Here is a 15370-nt window from a genome sequence, read left to right on the forward strand (position 1 = left end):
ATTGTAGATGTCTTATCTTAAATATCTTTTGTTCACGTTTCCCCAAAATCCATCCTGACATCTTTGACATCTTTATAAACTTTGAGATGTTGAGTTGAATCTTGAATCAGTTTCTGTGGTTCTTATTTGTGTTTGGCTGCTCAACATGAGTTTGTATCGATGGATCCACTGGTGGAGCTGTCAGAGTTTAAGAGGTGAAATCACTACGTCTTTATTGAAGTAGCAGCACGTTGTCATTAATATTAATGAGAGCTCTGTTTCACTGTTTGTATTTGACAGTTTTTAACCTGCATCCTGTTGGCTTCAGGTGTTTGGAGTTTACATTTTCTAAACTTCTACGTTCTAAACCTTCTTCAGCTCTGAACACATTATTAAACATTGAATGATTTCAAGCAGGAACGTTGTCTTCTAAACTTACATCATTTATTCTTTATTCAGATTGAGTCTCTGCAGTTTGTCAGAGATCAGCTGTGCTTCTCTGGCCTCAGCTCTGAAGTCCAACCCCTCCCATCTGAGAGAGCTGGATCTGAGTGACAACAAGCTGAAGGATTCAGGAGTGAAGCTCCTGTGTAGTTTTCTGGAGAGTCCACACTGTAGACTGGAGACTCTGAGGTCAGTTCACTGACTCTCTCTTACTGTTATAGATCTTATATGTTTAATTAACAATTGAACCTGATTTATGTACAAACATAACTTCCATCCATAAAGTTGTTAATGTCCTTTTCTTCATATTTTCATGTTTCTTGAACTAGATTCAGTCTGCAGTCACTAAAGACTTGTGTTTCTTAAAGAAAGTGTAGAAAATGTCCTCTGTTAGTTGTTAAAGTAAATGAATGTTTATCATTGTTGGTAAATGGTCACATCTGGATACAGAAGATCCTCTGAACTAATATTCAGGGTTCCTACGCAGTATGGAGAAGTATGGAATTTGATTTTAGAGAGATCAGCAGCTTGGTATTGATGTGTGTTGACATGACATGACATGACATGGATTATAAAGTGATTTTTATCTTCATCATTTATTCTTTATTCAGATTGAGTGGCTGCAGTTTGTCAGAGATCAGCTGTGCTTCTCTGGCCTCAGCTCTGAAGTCCAACCCCTCCCATCTGAGAAAGCTGTATCTGAGTGACAACAAGCTGATGGATTCAGGAGTGAAGCTTCTGTGTGGTTTTCTGGAGAGTCCACACTGTAGACTGGAGACTCTGGGGTCAGTTCACTGATTCTCTGTTACTGTTATAGATCTTATATGTTTAATCAACAATTGAACCTGATTTATGTACAAACATAACTTACATCCATAAAGTTGTTAATGTCCTTTTCTTCATATTTTCATGTTTCTTGAACTAAATTCAGTCTGCAGTCACTAAAGACTTGTGTTTCTTAAAGAAAGTGTAGAAAATGTCCACTGTTAGTTGTTAAAGTAAATGAATGTTTATCATTGTTGGTAAATGGTCACATCTGGATACAGAAGATCCTCTGAACTAATATTCAGGGTTCCTACGCAGTATGGAGAAGTATGGAATTTGATTTTAGAGAGATCAGCAGCTTGGTATTGATGTGTGTTGACATGACATGGATTATAAAGTGATTTTTATCTTCATCATTTATTCTTTATTCAGATTGAGATACTGCAGTTTGTCAGAGATCAGCTGTGCTTCTCTGGCCTCAGCTCTGAAGTCCAACCCCTCCCATCTGAGAGAGCTGGATCTGAGATACAACAACCTGGAGGATTCAGATGTGAAGCTTCTGTCTGATCTGGTGAAGAGTCCACACTGTAGACTGGACACTCTGAGGTCAGTAGAGGGTCGGAGTCGGTCCATGCTGGTTTCAGCAGTATTGTTGTGATGTGTTTCCTCCGTTAAGCTGTGAGAGGAGAACGGTGACACACACAGAGAGAGAGAGAACAGTCAGCCAATCAGATCAGCCAGAAGCTTGTTGTGATCATGTGTTAGAGTTGATGTGAAGAAGATGTTGTTGTTGTGTTCATGTCTCCAGGAAATAAAGCTGGATTACAGCTGACAGCATCACATCATGTATAGAGACAGTGGTCCTCATCCATCAAACTGTCGTACCATCAACTCTGATCAGAAAGTATGTGTTCTCTCATTGAGAGATAGAACCATCATAGAACCATGGTTACATTTAGTAACCATGTGGTCTTTATACAGACCAGAACCTCTGCTGAAGTCCAGTAATCACAGCTGACGTTTTACTGTTCAGTCTGTGTATGAACATGTGGGACCTTTAAAGAGGACCTATCAGGCTGATGTTCAGCTTCATACTTGTATTTTAGGTTTCTACTAGAACATGTTAACATGCTTTAATGTTCAAAAATCACTTTACTTTTCTTCTACCGGCTGTGCTGCAGCACCTCTTTACACCCTCTGTCTGAAACGCTCTGTTTGATCTCCTTGTCCAAAAAGACTCCATATTTAGTCGAGCTGTCAGAGTTAACGCAATAATAACCCGTTAACGCAAGTTTGTTTTAACGCCACTAATTACCTTAACGCATTAACGCAACTTGTGATTTTTAGGTTGTAGCAGCTCAGTTTTAAAGCTAGAGTGAAGATACTGGTATAATCTGAAACTACAGAACCTGATGAATCCATCAGTACCAACCATGTCAGACTAGCTGGTCATGAAGGAGGTTAAATAACGCTCCAAACTGTCATGTCCATGTTCAAAGGGGTCCCTTGACCTCTGACCTCCAGATCAGTGAATGTAAATGGGTTCTATGGGTACCCACGAGACTTACCGAGTTGATCAGAACTGTCGTAGGACCGCTTAGCGGGATCTTGGTTGAGGGGTTAGTTAAACCAGATAAGGAGAAGATACCCTGGGTGTGTTGGACTGGCTTCGTAGTACAGGCCTCTGGTCTGTGAGCTCTGAGCTCAGTGTGTTCACTCCAATACGTTAACATGAGAGCTGAAAGGAAGCTGGCTACGCTGCACAGACTGAAGTCCCTCTGCTCTTTATACTGGATGCTGACTGACAGCTGATGAAGGGAGTCTCTGTAAACACTGATTGATGACTTCTGTTGTCTTCTTCTTCTCTCATCAGATGGGAGATGTGGTAGTGATCTCTAACCACCATCATCACTGTGTGTTCCTCTGGACCTGACAGAGTATCATCAGTGTATCTGTCCTTCTGCACAGTCTCTGCAGACACACTGAGACTCCTCCACTCCTTCTGCTCCACACTCCACCACCTCCTCCACCTGGACCTGGGTTTCACTTTGTCTTTATTCATTCATATATTCTGAACCCAAAGTGCCTCTGCAGATTAGTTCTAGGCATACAGAGAATAAGAGTAAAAATAAGGGAATAGTGATAATAGTGATAATAGTGATAATAGTGATAATAGTGATAATAGTGATAATAGTGCTTTAGGGGTTCTCTGTAAGGTTCAGGTCCTCAACTAACATTGAAAGCTTCATAGCATCTTTTTCTTCATATGTTTCAGAGATGAAAAGTAAAGACACAGCTCCTGATGGAAAACATAGAAATTTGGTCTTGATTTCAGGAATCTATTTTTATGTATAAAAAGAATGATTATGGATTATTGATTGCCAGGTCATTCATGTACGGGATCTTTCACAATTGTACCAAATATAACATTTTCCTTTGTTAGATTAGAAGAAAATACTAATTTAGTGGACAACCAAAAATGCAAATCATCCCAGAGAGCATTAGCAAAAATACATTCATAAAATAAATGTTCTGTAGTTTCAATGTGTTCATCACAGAACCAGCAGTTATTGTGATCAAAACCAAAACGGTTTCTTAAGAACTCAGCAGAGGGGGATATTATATATATTTCACTGAGAACCTTAAAGTGAACCTCCTTCACTTTTGGTGCAATAGGACATTTAAAGAATTTCGATCTTAGACTCTCAGCATCTTTTTTAGAGAAACGTTTTAGAATTGAATTTCTGTTTTGAAGAGAACGGATATAAGTCTTTAGTAAAGGTGACGTTAGGTAGTTTTAAGTTAATGAGTTTGTGACCATTCACCAAAAGTGAAGGGAGATTGGGGTTTACATTATCTTGAGATAAATTATATGCCATCACAATTACAGCTTGAGGGATTGCTTTGACAACATTGTTATACTGACCTCTGTCAACGAGGCTGAGTTTAGAACAAAAGTCCTCAAATGGTAGAATGTTTCCTGTATTGTCCAATAAATGCATCACAGATCATTTTCCTTTTTCTAACCAATTTTGTACAAATATGGATTTATTTTTAAGTAATACATTCCGGCAATTCCGTATTGGGGTTTTATGGGGACTATAATTATGTTTGTATATCATTTTCCAATAAAGTAAAACCTGTTGATGAAACAAGGATCATTTGACGGGGAGTTTTGTGAAGTCATAGTCGTATCTAAGAAGGAAGCCGATGCCTCCTAGTTTAGTAAAAATTTCACTGGGCATATGAAACCAAAACCTTTTTTCATGTTTTAGAAATGATCTTAATAGTCTCATTAATGTATTCAATATCAATAGCCTTAAGTCCACCTTCCTCATATTCTTTAACCATAGTGCCTTTCTTAATATAGTGTGTTTTCCTTTTCCAGATATAACTGAAATTAGCTTGGTTTATGGCTTTTATTGCATTTTTGGGAAGTGATAAGGAGTAAGCTGGGTAGATGAATCGGGAAATGCACTCCATTTCTGTAAGAAGAATTCGGCCTATGATAGAGATGTCTCTTTGAGACCAGGAATTTAAATGAGATTTACATAATTTAAATATTACTTATATTACGACAAGAGAATAATCGGATGTATTGTTAGAAGGTGGCTGCAGTAGAAGAAGAACGTTTAAGTTAAATGACTGTGAAGTCAGACTAAATCGATTCATAATGCTGTCAGCGAAGCATTCAGACTGAAATAAAACGACAATCACGTCTTTTATCATTTTTATTACAGTCAAATATTGACCCTCAGATACTGAGGTGAAAGTCTTAAAGTCACAGTCTGATCATCTGCTGTTCACTTCATACTCTAATACACAGTCAGAGTACTAATACTACAGTGCAGAAATACTACAAGTCCTGCTTTCCAGTAAAAGTACAGAAGTATTAGCATCAAAATCAACCTAAAGTATGAAAAGTTCTGGCCCTCATTATGCAGATGACAGAGTGATGTTCTTTATAGACCTTTCAACCAGAGTTACAGACGGCTCTACTGTAAAAACAAAGAATAAAAGTCAATAATAATCCAGAAACAAAAATATACATAAAATAAGATAAAATCATTTAAACAATTCTAGCAAATACCCTCAGTTAAGAAATAAGATAAGATAAGAAGCTACTTTATTTATCCTGATACAATGATCGTTATAGCTTGTGGGAATAATTATAAACAATAATAATAAAAAATAACAAGTAGTATTATACTACTACTACTACTACTATTAATAATAATAATAATAATAATAATAATAATAAACAATAAAATATAATAAATTAATTAAATTTAGAAGTGGTAAAGTTCTAGACTTAAGGGACTCCACACAACACAAAATGTGAAAGTGCAAATTAAATTAAATAAGTACAAAAAATATAATCAATAAAATAATGATAATAATAATAATAATAATAATAATAATAATAATAATAAATTAATAAAAATCAGATAAAGCTAAATATAAATAATAAAATATAAATAATAAAATATAAACAATAAAATAAAGATAAGAAATGATGAGATCTACTGTTAACCCTAACCCTAAACAGCTGTAGTTAGTCACAATCATTATAATTAAAATCATAATCACACTGCCCTCCTGTGGACAAAGAGCATAACTACATCAACCCTCGACTTGCGGGGCTCTGGACGGATACAACCCTTGAACACATGGTGCTATTATATGTACGGGAAACGTGAATGTGTATAGGGAATATGAATGCAACCGTATGTATGTCTAAGTGCTATGTGGATCAGCTACCTCTGGTGTACGAATACAGTGAGACATACTGGTTGGGGATGTGCAGATGTGTATGGGGGACAAGAAGGTAACATGGTCTGTCTAAGGGCTACGTGGATCAGTTCTCTGGTGTGTGAACATAGTGAGACATACCTTGTTGAGATTGTGCAGTTATGTAAGGGGTACATGGAAATTGTCCACTGTTGAAATGGTTTTGTTGTTATGCTGGCAGGTTGATATGAGTGTGTCCACATGGGTTTATCGCACTTACCCTGTGCCTGGGGACGTTTCTCTTTGGAGGAGGGGAGGTATGTAACCTTTATTATGGAGAGGACTGTTTGTGAAACACCTCAGGTTGGACTTCCTTCCTGTTAGCAAATACAAGGGAGTGCTGAGCTTTTATTGTGAAGGGAAAGAGGAAGTGTAATGTGTATAATGTGATGCTACTGGGACTAGAAGGGGAGTCTGAAGATGGGAACGAGTAAAGACGCCAGCAAGTTCAAGCCTCCGTCTCATCGTGTCCTTATTTCACATAATCAATAAGTATAACCGCACATTAAAGACCGCTCGGTTACACTTCATTATAAGTTTCAATCAAACATTAAGATAGAAGTGGAAAACACTGTTCACAAAACATAACAGACATGACCACTGACTATTTGGCAGACGTTTTTATTTAAATGGCTTTTTGTTGTTAGTGTTTTCTTCTTCCTGTTCCTGTACAGTATATGGTCCTACCCCTTCTCCATAACTCCAACAATTAACTCAATAGTTATCATATATTCCTGTTTATTTCTATTCCAACCTTGGTAATGAAGTGATATTCTTCCACGTTAGGTCAGATGATCTTTATGATCTGTTGATAGTGTTCCAGCAGCAGTATCTCTCTTTCACACACCGCAGGTGAACGAGTCTGTCACTGAAAGACCTGTTTAATAACGCACGGGGAGAAGATGCGCCTTTTGTAGTCCATCTTCACAACATTGTAGTTTCACCACAGCAGACTGACGTCACTAACATCCACCGCCGTCGCATCATAATGACGGAGTTTACAGTGAAAGAGCAGTCTGATTCTCCTAACACCTCTGTTGTCTTTTCCTAACTCCTTCTGAATTCTCCTTCTCAGCAGAGAGGTAAAGAGAAGTGACCAGGTGGAGCGCTGGCTGCTTTATTATACTGTATAGTGTGTGTGTGTGTGTGTGTGTGTGTGTGTGTGTGTGTGTGTGTGTGTGTTCATGTTCTCTTGTACTAACTTGTTTCCTTTACATGCTCACACTCAGTGTTCCTCTTTATCCTCTCAGGCTGACTTCAGATCAGAAGATGATTGACTGTGAGGAGGAAGAGGAGGACAGAGCAGAGTCTCTAGTCTCTGGCTGTCTGACTATGAAGAGTGATCAGTTTAAAGGGAATCCTCCACTCTTCATTATTGAACCTGGACCCTCAGGGTCAAAGTAAGAGACTGTTTCTACTGTAAGCTGACCTGATGGATGATGATGCATTGAGGATGAAGACTAAATGTTCTGCTAACAGATTTATATTCTGATGCTGAACTATTAGTGCAGATACTGTAATAAATAATCTCTATTTCAGCTATCAGACAATAATAAATATATTCAGTATTTGTTTTTTCTATAAATGTTATGAAGCTATATGATGCTTATACTGACTGAAGAGTTTAAACTGAAGATGCTTTGATTTTATGACTCCACTATTCCTCAAATATATATATTGTAGATGTCTTATCTTCAATATCTTTTGTTCACATTTCCCCAAAATCCATCCTGACATCTTTGACATCTTTATAAACTTTGAGATGTTGAGTTGAATCTTGAATCAGTTTCTGTGGTTCTTATTTGTGTTTGGCTGCTCAACATGAGTTTGTATCGATGGATCCACTGGTGGAGCTGTCAGAGTTTAAGAGGTGAAGTCACTACGTCTTTATTGAAGTAGCAGCACGTTGTCATTAATATTAATGAGAGCTCTGTTTCACTGTTTGTATTTGACAGTTTTTAACCTGCATCCTGTTGGCTTCAGGTGTTTGGAGTTTACATTTTCTAAACTTCTACGTTCTAAACCTTCTTCAGCTCTGAACACATTATTAAACATTGAATGATTTCAAGCAGGAACGTTGTCTTCTAAACTTACATCATTTATTCTTTATTCAGATTGGAGAACTACAGGTTGTCAAAGATCAGCTGTGCTCCTCTGGCCTCAGCTCTGAAGTCCAACCCCTCCCATCTGAGAGAGCTGGAGCTGAGTGACAACAACCTGAAGGATTCAGATGTGAAGCTGCTGTCTGATCTTGTGAAGAGTCCACACTGTAGACTGGAGACTCTGAGGTCAGTAGAGGGTTGGAGGCGGTCCATGCTGGTTTCAGCAGTATTGTTGTGATGTGTTTCCTCCGTTAAGATGTGAGAGGAGAACGGTGACACACAGAGAGAGAGAACAGTCAGCCAATCAGATCAGCCAGAAGCTTGTTGTGACCATGTGTTAGAGTTGATGTGAAGAAGATGTTGTTGTTGTGTTCATGTCTCCAGGAAATAAAGCTGGATTACAGCTGACAGCATCACATCATGTATAGAGACAGTGGTCCTCATCCATCAAACTGTCGTACCATCAACTCTGATCAGAAAGTGTGTGTTCTCTCATTGAGAGATAGAACATCATAGAACCATGGTTACATTTAGTAACCATGTGGTCTTTATACAGACCAGAACCTCTGCTGAAGTCCAGTAATCACAGCTGACGTTTTACTGTTCAGTCTGTGTATGAACATGTGGGACCTTTAAAGAGGACCTATCAGGCTGATGTTCAGCTTCATACTTTTATTTTAGGTTTCTACTAGAACATGTTAACATGCTTTAATGTTCAAAAATCACTTTACTTTTCTTCTCCCGGCTGTGCTGCAGCACCTCTTTACACCCTCTGTCTGAAACGCTCTGTTTGATCTCCTTGTCCAAAAAGACTCCATATTTAGTCAAGCTGTCAAAGTTAACGCAATAATAACCCGTTAAAGCAAGTTCATTTTAACGCCACTAATTACCTTAACGCATTAACGCAACTTGTGATTTTTAGGTTGTAGCAGCTCAGTTTTAAAGCTAGAGTGAAGATACTGGTATCATAGTAAACTAGTAAACCTGATGAATCCATCAGTACCAACCAGGTCATACTAGCTGGTCATGAAGAGGTTAAATAACGCTCCAAACTGTCATGTCCATGTTCAAAGGGGTCCCTTGACCTCTGACCTCCAGATCAGTGAATGTAAATGGGTTCTATGGGTACCCACGAGTCTCCCCTTTACAGACATGCCCACTTTATGATAATCACATGCAGTTTGGGGCAAGTCATAGTCAAGTCAGCACACTGACACACTGACAGCTGTTGTTGCCTGTTGGGCTGCAGTTTGCCATGTTATGATTGGAGCATATTGTTTTATGCTAAATGCAGTACCTGTGAGGGTTTCTGGATCAATATCTGTCATTGATCTGTGTTGTTCATTGATTTACAATAATAAATATATACATACATTTACATAAAGCAGCATATTTGTCCACTCCCATGTTGATAAGAGGATTAAATACTGGACTAATCTCCCTTTAAGGTTCATTTAGAACAGATAAAACATGTGAGATTAATTTGAAATTAATCGTGATTAAATATTTTAATGGATTGACAGCCCTAGTAATATCGTGATATGGCATAAGTGTTGTCTCTTCCTGGTTTTAAAGGCTAAATTACAGTAAAGTGATGTCTTTTTCTGAATTTACCAGATTGTTCTAGCTGTTCTATTATTGGTCATTTACACAAAAAAATATTGTGATATTTGATTTTGTCCAAGTCACCCAGCCCTAACACATCTAACTCAGACTGCTGAAGGCTCCGATTAGTTTAAGATCAACTTTACAGGTCATTTTACACACAACAAGACTGTGGATTTAGTCGTCATCTCGTATGCGTCCTTCCTGCATTTGGCAGTTTAAACTGTGTTAATTCTAGTCTGGATTATGTGTTTAACTTGTCTAGTATGCGTTTGTAAAGTGTGCCGCTCTTTAGACCGTAGACTGGTCCGTGTCTCTGATTGGTCATGTGCTACAAACCCCGCCCCTTCTATGTGAACGCGCTCACAGCCAGACTGAGAAACCCTGGGTTGACTTACCGAGTTGATCAGAACTGTCGTAGGACCGCTTAGCTTTTTTCTTTTGCGTGGTGTGGGAAGGCTCCGCTAGTTGTGGATTTTGTAACCACGCGCCGACTGCGTGCGCCGTCTTTCATTTCAACATGGACGCCTTCGAGGGAAGACTGGCCGAGCAGCTTCACCTGTAAAGACATCTCTACAACTGTTCACTGAGAGACCGCAGAGACAGTCACATGACCACGGGGACAGTCACATGACCGCAGAGACAGTCACATGACCACAGAGACAGCCACATGACTACAGAGACAGTCACATGACTACAGAGACAGTCACATGACCACAGAGACAGTCACATGACTACAGAGACAGTCACATGACCACGGGGACGGTCACATGACCACAGAGACAGTCACATGACTACAGAGACAGTCACATGACCACGGGGACGGTCACATGACCACAGAGACAGTCACATGATCACAGAGACAGTCACATGACCACGGGGACGGTCACATGACCACAGAGACAGTCACATGACTACAGAGACAGTCACATGACTACAGAGACAGTCACATGACCACGGGGACGGTCACATGACCACAGAGACAGTCACATGACCACAGGGACAGTCACATGTCATTAAATATTATAATAAAGAAATATTCCTCACTCTGGGTAAAAAGAGGTTTTCTGCTGCAGGCTGTGAAAGAATCTGAGAGATGGTTTTGTTAAAGATAAAAAGGTCTGATGTAAAGAGCGGCGACCCGAGGGGAAGCACCGAGAGACAGGAAGTCATTAGACTAAGAGGTCAGGAGGTCACAGTAATAATTACAGTACACAGATGTAATGTTTGGCGGTACGTACGTCGGTGTTTACTACTGTTGCCAGGCAACCTACTCTCCTCTCCGGTACCACTCGTTGACTTCTTGCTGATCCACTTGATATCTTGTTTGTACGCCTCATGGCGTTTCGGAGCATACTGCAGCGAACAACGCTCTGAGCATAAACGCCTCTGTGTATGCTCGTAGCGTGCTCGCCATCTACGCAGGCCCTCGCCACGGCGTCTCACGTCAGTACAAACAAAGCTTAAGAGTTGCTAGTGCAGCAACAAGGATGAGAACCCTCACAGCCAAATTACCAGAGGTCCTTCTACTGGGATTCAAGGTATCTCTACTGGGAACCGAGCCTTGGGTTCCTGCTCTGTTGGGTGAGAACCGTCACTGCAGAGGAAGCTTCACCTGGCACAAGAAATCAGGGATTTCTCCCACTGAGTGCAGTTTCTCCTCTTTTTCATGTGTAAATGTGTAATTGATATTGTCACACAGTACATTGAACACAGCACAGCACCCAGTGAAGTTACCTTCTGCATCTACCCATCCTAGTATTAGGGGCAGTGGGCAGCTACTATACAGCGCCCGGGGAGCAGTTTGGGGGTCCGGGGCCCCCCGACAGGAACCGGTGACCCTCCGGTTCCAGAGCCGTCAGACTGAGCTACTGCCACCCCCCCACATCCTATGTTTCTTTTCTTCTCTGCATTCTTTCATTCTTCCACAAACAATAAAAAGCCAGCTGATAATGCAAAGCAACATTTTACAGTCAGTCAGCAATGTTGTTACAGACGTGTGAATTTACAGTCGAGTGAAAAGTGTAGTTAGTTGTGTTTTCTTTTGATGTGTGTTGGATCTAGACTAATGACTAGTTCTTTCCTTTAATGTAGGACCAGAACATGATTGTCAGCAGTCAGTTGTAGTCTTCATGGTGCAGATATGATGAGAAGCATTTCATTCTGATAGATTGATGCTAACTCAAAGAACGGACAATTATTTTAAACTTGTTCTATAACTTTTCTGTCTGTGTTGATCTCTACAGGATCGGCAAGAAGGTCTACAGAGCTGCCAGACACAAAGAATGTGAGTATTGAAACAACTTCCCCCATTCATCAAACTATTGTACATTCACATCTGATCTTAAAATGAGAATGTCCTCATTGTACAACAAAGCTGTTACTCAGTTCCATCTTTGTTCCAGATGTTAAGATCACGTCTATTTGAACAATATTCATTTTTTCTCTTTCACTTTCAGGTGACTCAGATGTCAAACTGAATGAGGGAATAAAGCTACCTGAGGACGAGGAAAAGGTGAGAAAGGAGCAGTTGTACGGTGTGAAATCCTCCAGTATGAACCATGGAGGACTTTACTTGGACATTTATCAAGGATCTCCCGCTGAAGAACTGTAGTGTATTACACCTGCAGGCAGACATTCATTTAATGACTTAGACTGCATTCACCTGCAGAAGTTAATAGTGTGGAGTGAAGATCACTGAACTATCATTTATTTACTAAACTGGGCCTCTGAGCTCTCGTCACTGGCAGTACCACGATCAGTCCTGGTGCTGGTGCTGGTGCTGGTACTGGAGCTGGTGCTGGTGCTGGTACTGGAGCTGGTGCTGGTACTGGTACTGGTACTGGTACTGGTACTGGTGCTGGTGCTGGTACTGGTACTATTACTGGAGCTGGAGCTGGTGCTGGAGTTGGTGCTGGTACTGGTGTTGGAGCTGGTGCTGGTGTTGGAGGTGGTACTGGTACTAGTGCTGGTAATGGTGCTGGAGCTGGTATTGGTGCTGGTGCTGGTGCTGGTGCTGGTGCTGGTGCTGGTGCTGTTACTGGTACTGGTGCTGGTGTTGGAGCTGGTACTGGTGCTGATACTGGTGCTGGTGTTGGAGCTGGTACTGGTGCTGGTACTGGTACTGACTGGTGCTGGTACTGGTGCTGGTACTGGTACTGGTACTGGTGCTAGTACTGGTGCTGGCACTAGTGCTGGTACTGGTACTGGTGCTGGTACTGGTACTGGTACTGGTGCTGGTACTGGTGCTGGTACTGGTACTGGTACTGGTGCTAGTACTGGTGCTGGCACTAGTGCTGGTACTGGTACTGGTGCTGGTACTGGTACTGGTGCTGGTACTGGTACTGGTGCTGGTGCTGGTACTGGTGCTGGTACTGATACTGGTGCTGGTACTGGTGCTGGTGCTGGTGTTGGAGCTGGTACTGGTGCTGGTGCTGGTACTGGTACTGGTGCTAGTACTGGTGCTGGCACTGGTGCTGGTACTGGATCTGGTGTGTTAGTAAATCAGGAGCTAAATACATGGTGATTATTGAGAGCCATGTTCTTGGTGTAGTTGTCCTTCTGTGTAGTTTTCTCTAACACACCTCACACTGTCACTCCATTGAAGTCATTTCCTCTCTGACTCATACAGGGTGCTTGAGTTGAGTATTGACAGTGTGGCTCTAGTATTTCATCACTTTATTAAACACTAAGACAAGTTGGTATTTCTATTAAAATAACTAATTCTCTTCCTTTTTTGATTCCAGGCTCCAACATCCTTCTCACCTGAGCAGACAGCTGGATCTCCATACAGGTAATCGTATAAACTCTGGACCCAGAGTGTGTAATATTGATTGCCAGAAACTATATTTAGTTTTGGACAAAACCAACTCAGTGTGACAGGGTGGCTGGTGCTAGCCTGCATCGGTCACACACAGGATCCACACCAGACATGGACTTGGCCAGCTTTACTTTAGACCAGTGGAGACGGTGTGAAACCTTTGACCTGGATAATTGTATGTCGTCAGGAGATTAAAGAGGAATGTACCCTATCTGAAGCCTTCTTCTAAACTTCATCAGGAAACTGTGTCCCCAAGTCTTCCTCCCACTGAATCCTTCACTAAGTGGAAGGTTCCAAATGATGAGAGTTTAATAAGGAATGAACAACACCAATAGAGCGCCGCTGAAAAATCTACGGAGTGGTCTGGAAGTCTTTGAAATGTAAAATGTGTAGGAACCCTGTAATAGACGAGGCCTTGCTGTATATAGAACATAATCTAATGTAAGGCACATTGAACAGCAAGTTGGTATATCTGAATAGTTTCAGCCCAAAGGCATATCATATTCTATAGATATAGAGAACTAAAAATCCCCATAAAGAAAGAATAATATATAGTAGGGCTGTCGAAGTTACCGCAAAACCGTTTTAACGCCACTAATTTCTTTAGCGCATTAATGCAATCGATCTTTCAGAGGTTGTAGTGGGCTCATATGAAACTCTAAAACCTGATGAATCCATCAGTACCAACCATGTCAGACTAGCTCGTCATGAAGGAGGTTAAATAACGCTCCAAACTTAAGCTACATTTTGGAGAGGAAAAACTGTCATGTCCATTTTCAAAGGGATCCCTTGACCTCTGACCTCCAGATATGTGAATGAAAATACATTTGCATAAAGCAGCGTATTTGTCCACTCCCATGTTGATAAGAGTATTAAATACTTGACATATCTCCCTTTAAGGGACATTTTGAACAGATTCAAAATGTGTGATTAATTTGCGATTAGTCATTGACAATCATGCGATTAATCATAATTAAATATCTGAATGGATTGACAGCCCTAATATATAGTAATAATTTGTGTTTAGGCTCAGTTTGCATTCAAGATTATTTTGACTAGTTTATATGTGAATTTGCATATGCTTGATATATGGACATACATACCGATATTGTAATATTGTCTTTATTATACCACCGCGACAACGTAGTCGGGGTTATATAGCGCTCCGCGTGTCCGTCCTTCCGTCCGTTACACTTTCATTTTCAGAGCAGAACTCGGAAACTATTTAACTTATGAACTTCAAATTTGGTGTGATGGTTGACAGTGTGGTCTAGTTGTGCCTTTTGAGGGTTAGAAGTCCAGGGTGTACAACATTTTCCAAAAGGGCGAAACCTTTGGTCCTTCTTTAGTAGGGGTCAAGCAGTGAGCGGGGGGGTATGTGAGCCATGCTCACTTTTGCCTTGTTAATGTGGTGATATTGATTTTAACATATCACCAACCCTGAAGGGTGTTAAGTCTTATCTGTCAAGGTCAACAGATGCAACCCTGATGATACATAAGTGATAACGTTCTTTTTAAAACAGGCTTTGCCTCTTAAAAAGGATTCTGTTTTTCCTTCAACAGGTTTGGGTTGAGGTGGCAGCAAACTAACGAACTCTGCGCTAGCATCCTGCCCAGGAGCAGGCCGTGGTTCAACCTCAACATCAGAAATTAGATTTCAACATGCAGCTGTTTGGCTCCAGTTTATAAGCACAGATAAAGATGTGGATGGTGGTGATATGTCCCACCAACTTTAAAGAAAGCATGTCATATCCCAACCAACCTCGTTTCCTTGCTGAGGCCTCGACTAAAAGAGAGAGACTAACAGGCCAGTAAATGCTGGTTATATCAGTTTGGCCCTCTTTGTCCTACAGCTTCAGGTGTC

General features: G+C 40.6%; 1 protein-coding gene across 1 annotated transcript in view; it reads left to right on the top strand.

Annotated features, from left to right (window-relative positions):
- The window catches only part of LOC141752673 (protein NLRC3-like), a 782294-nt gene that overhangs the window by 610268 nt on the left and 156656 nt on the right, over window positions 1-15370 (top strand). The window contains exons 34-37 of the mRNA XM_074610793.1: window positions 439-612; window positions 1035-1208; window positions 1621-1794; window positions 8094-8267. Coding sequence (XP_074466894.1) covers window positions 439-612; window positions 1035-1208; window positions 1621-1794; window positions 8094-8267 — 696 coding nt within the window. The remainder of the gene's footprint in view (window positions 1-438; window positions 613-1034; window positions 1209-1620; window positions 1795-8093; window positions 8268-15370) is intronic.

This window comes from Sebastes fasciatus, chromosome 16 (genome assembly GCF_043250625.1).
Source record: "Sebastes fasciatus isolate fSebFas1 chromosome 16, fSebFas1.pri, whole genome shotgun sequence".
Classification (NCBI taxonomy): domain Eukaryota; kingdom Metazoa; phylum Chordata; class Actinopteri; order Perciformes; family Sebastidae; genus Sebastes; species Sebastes fasciatus.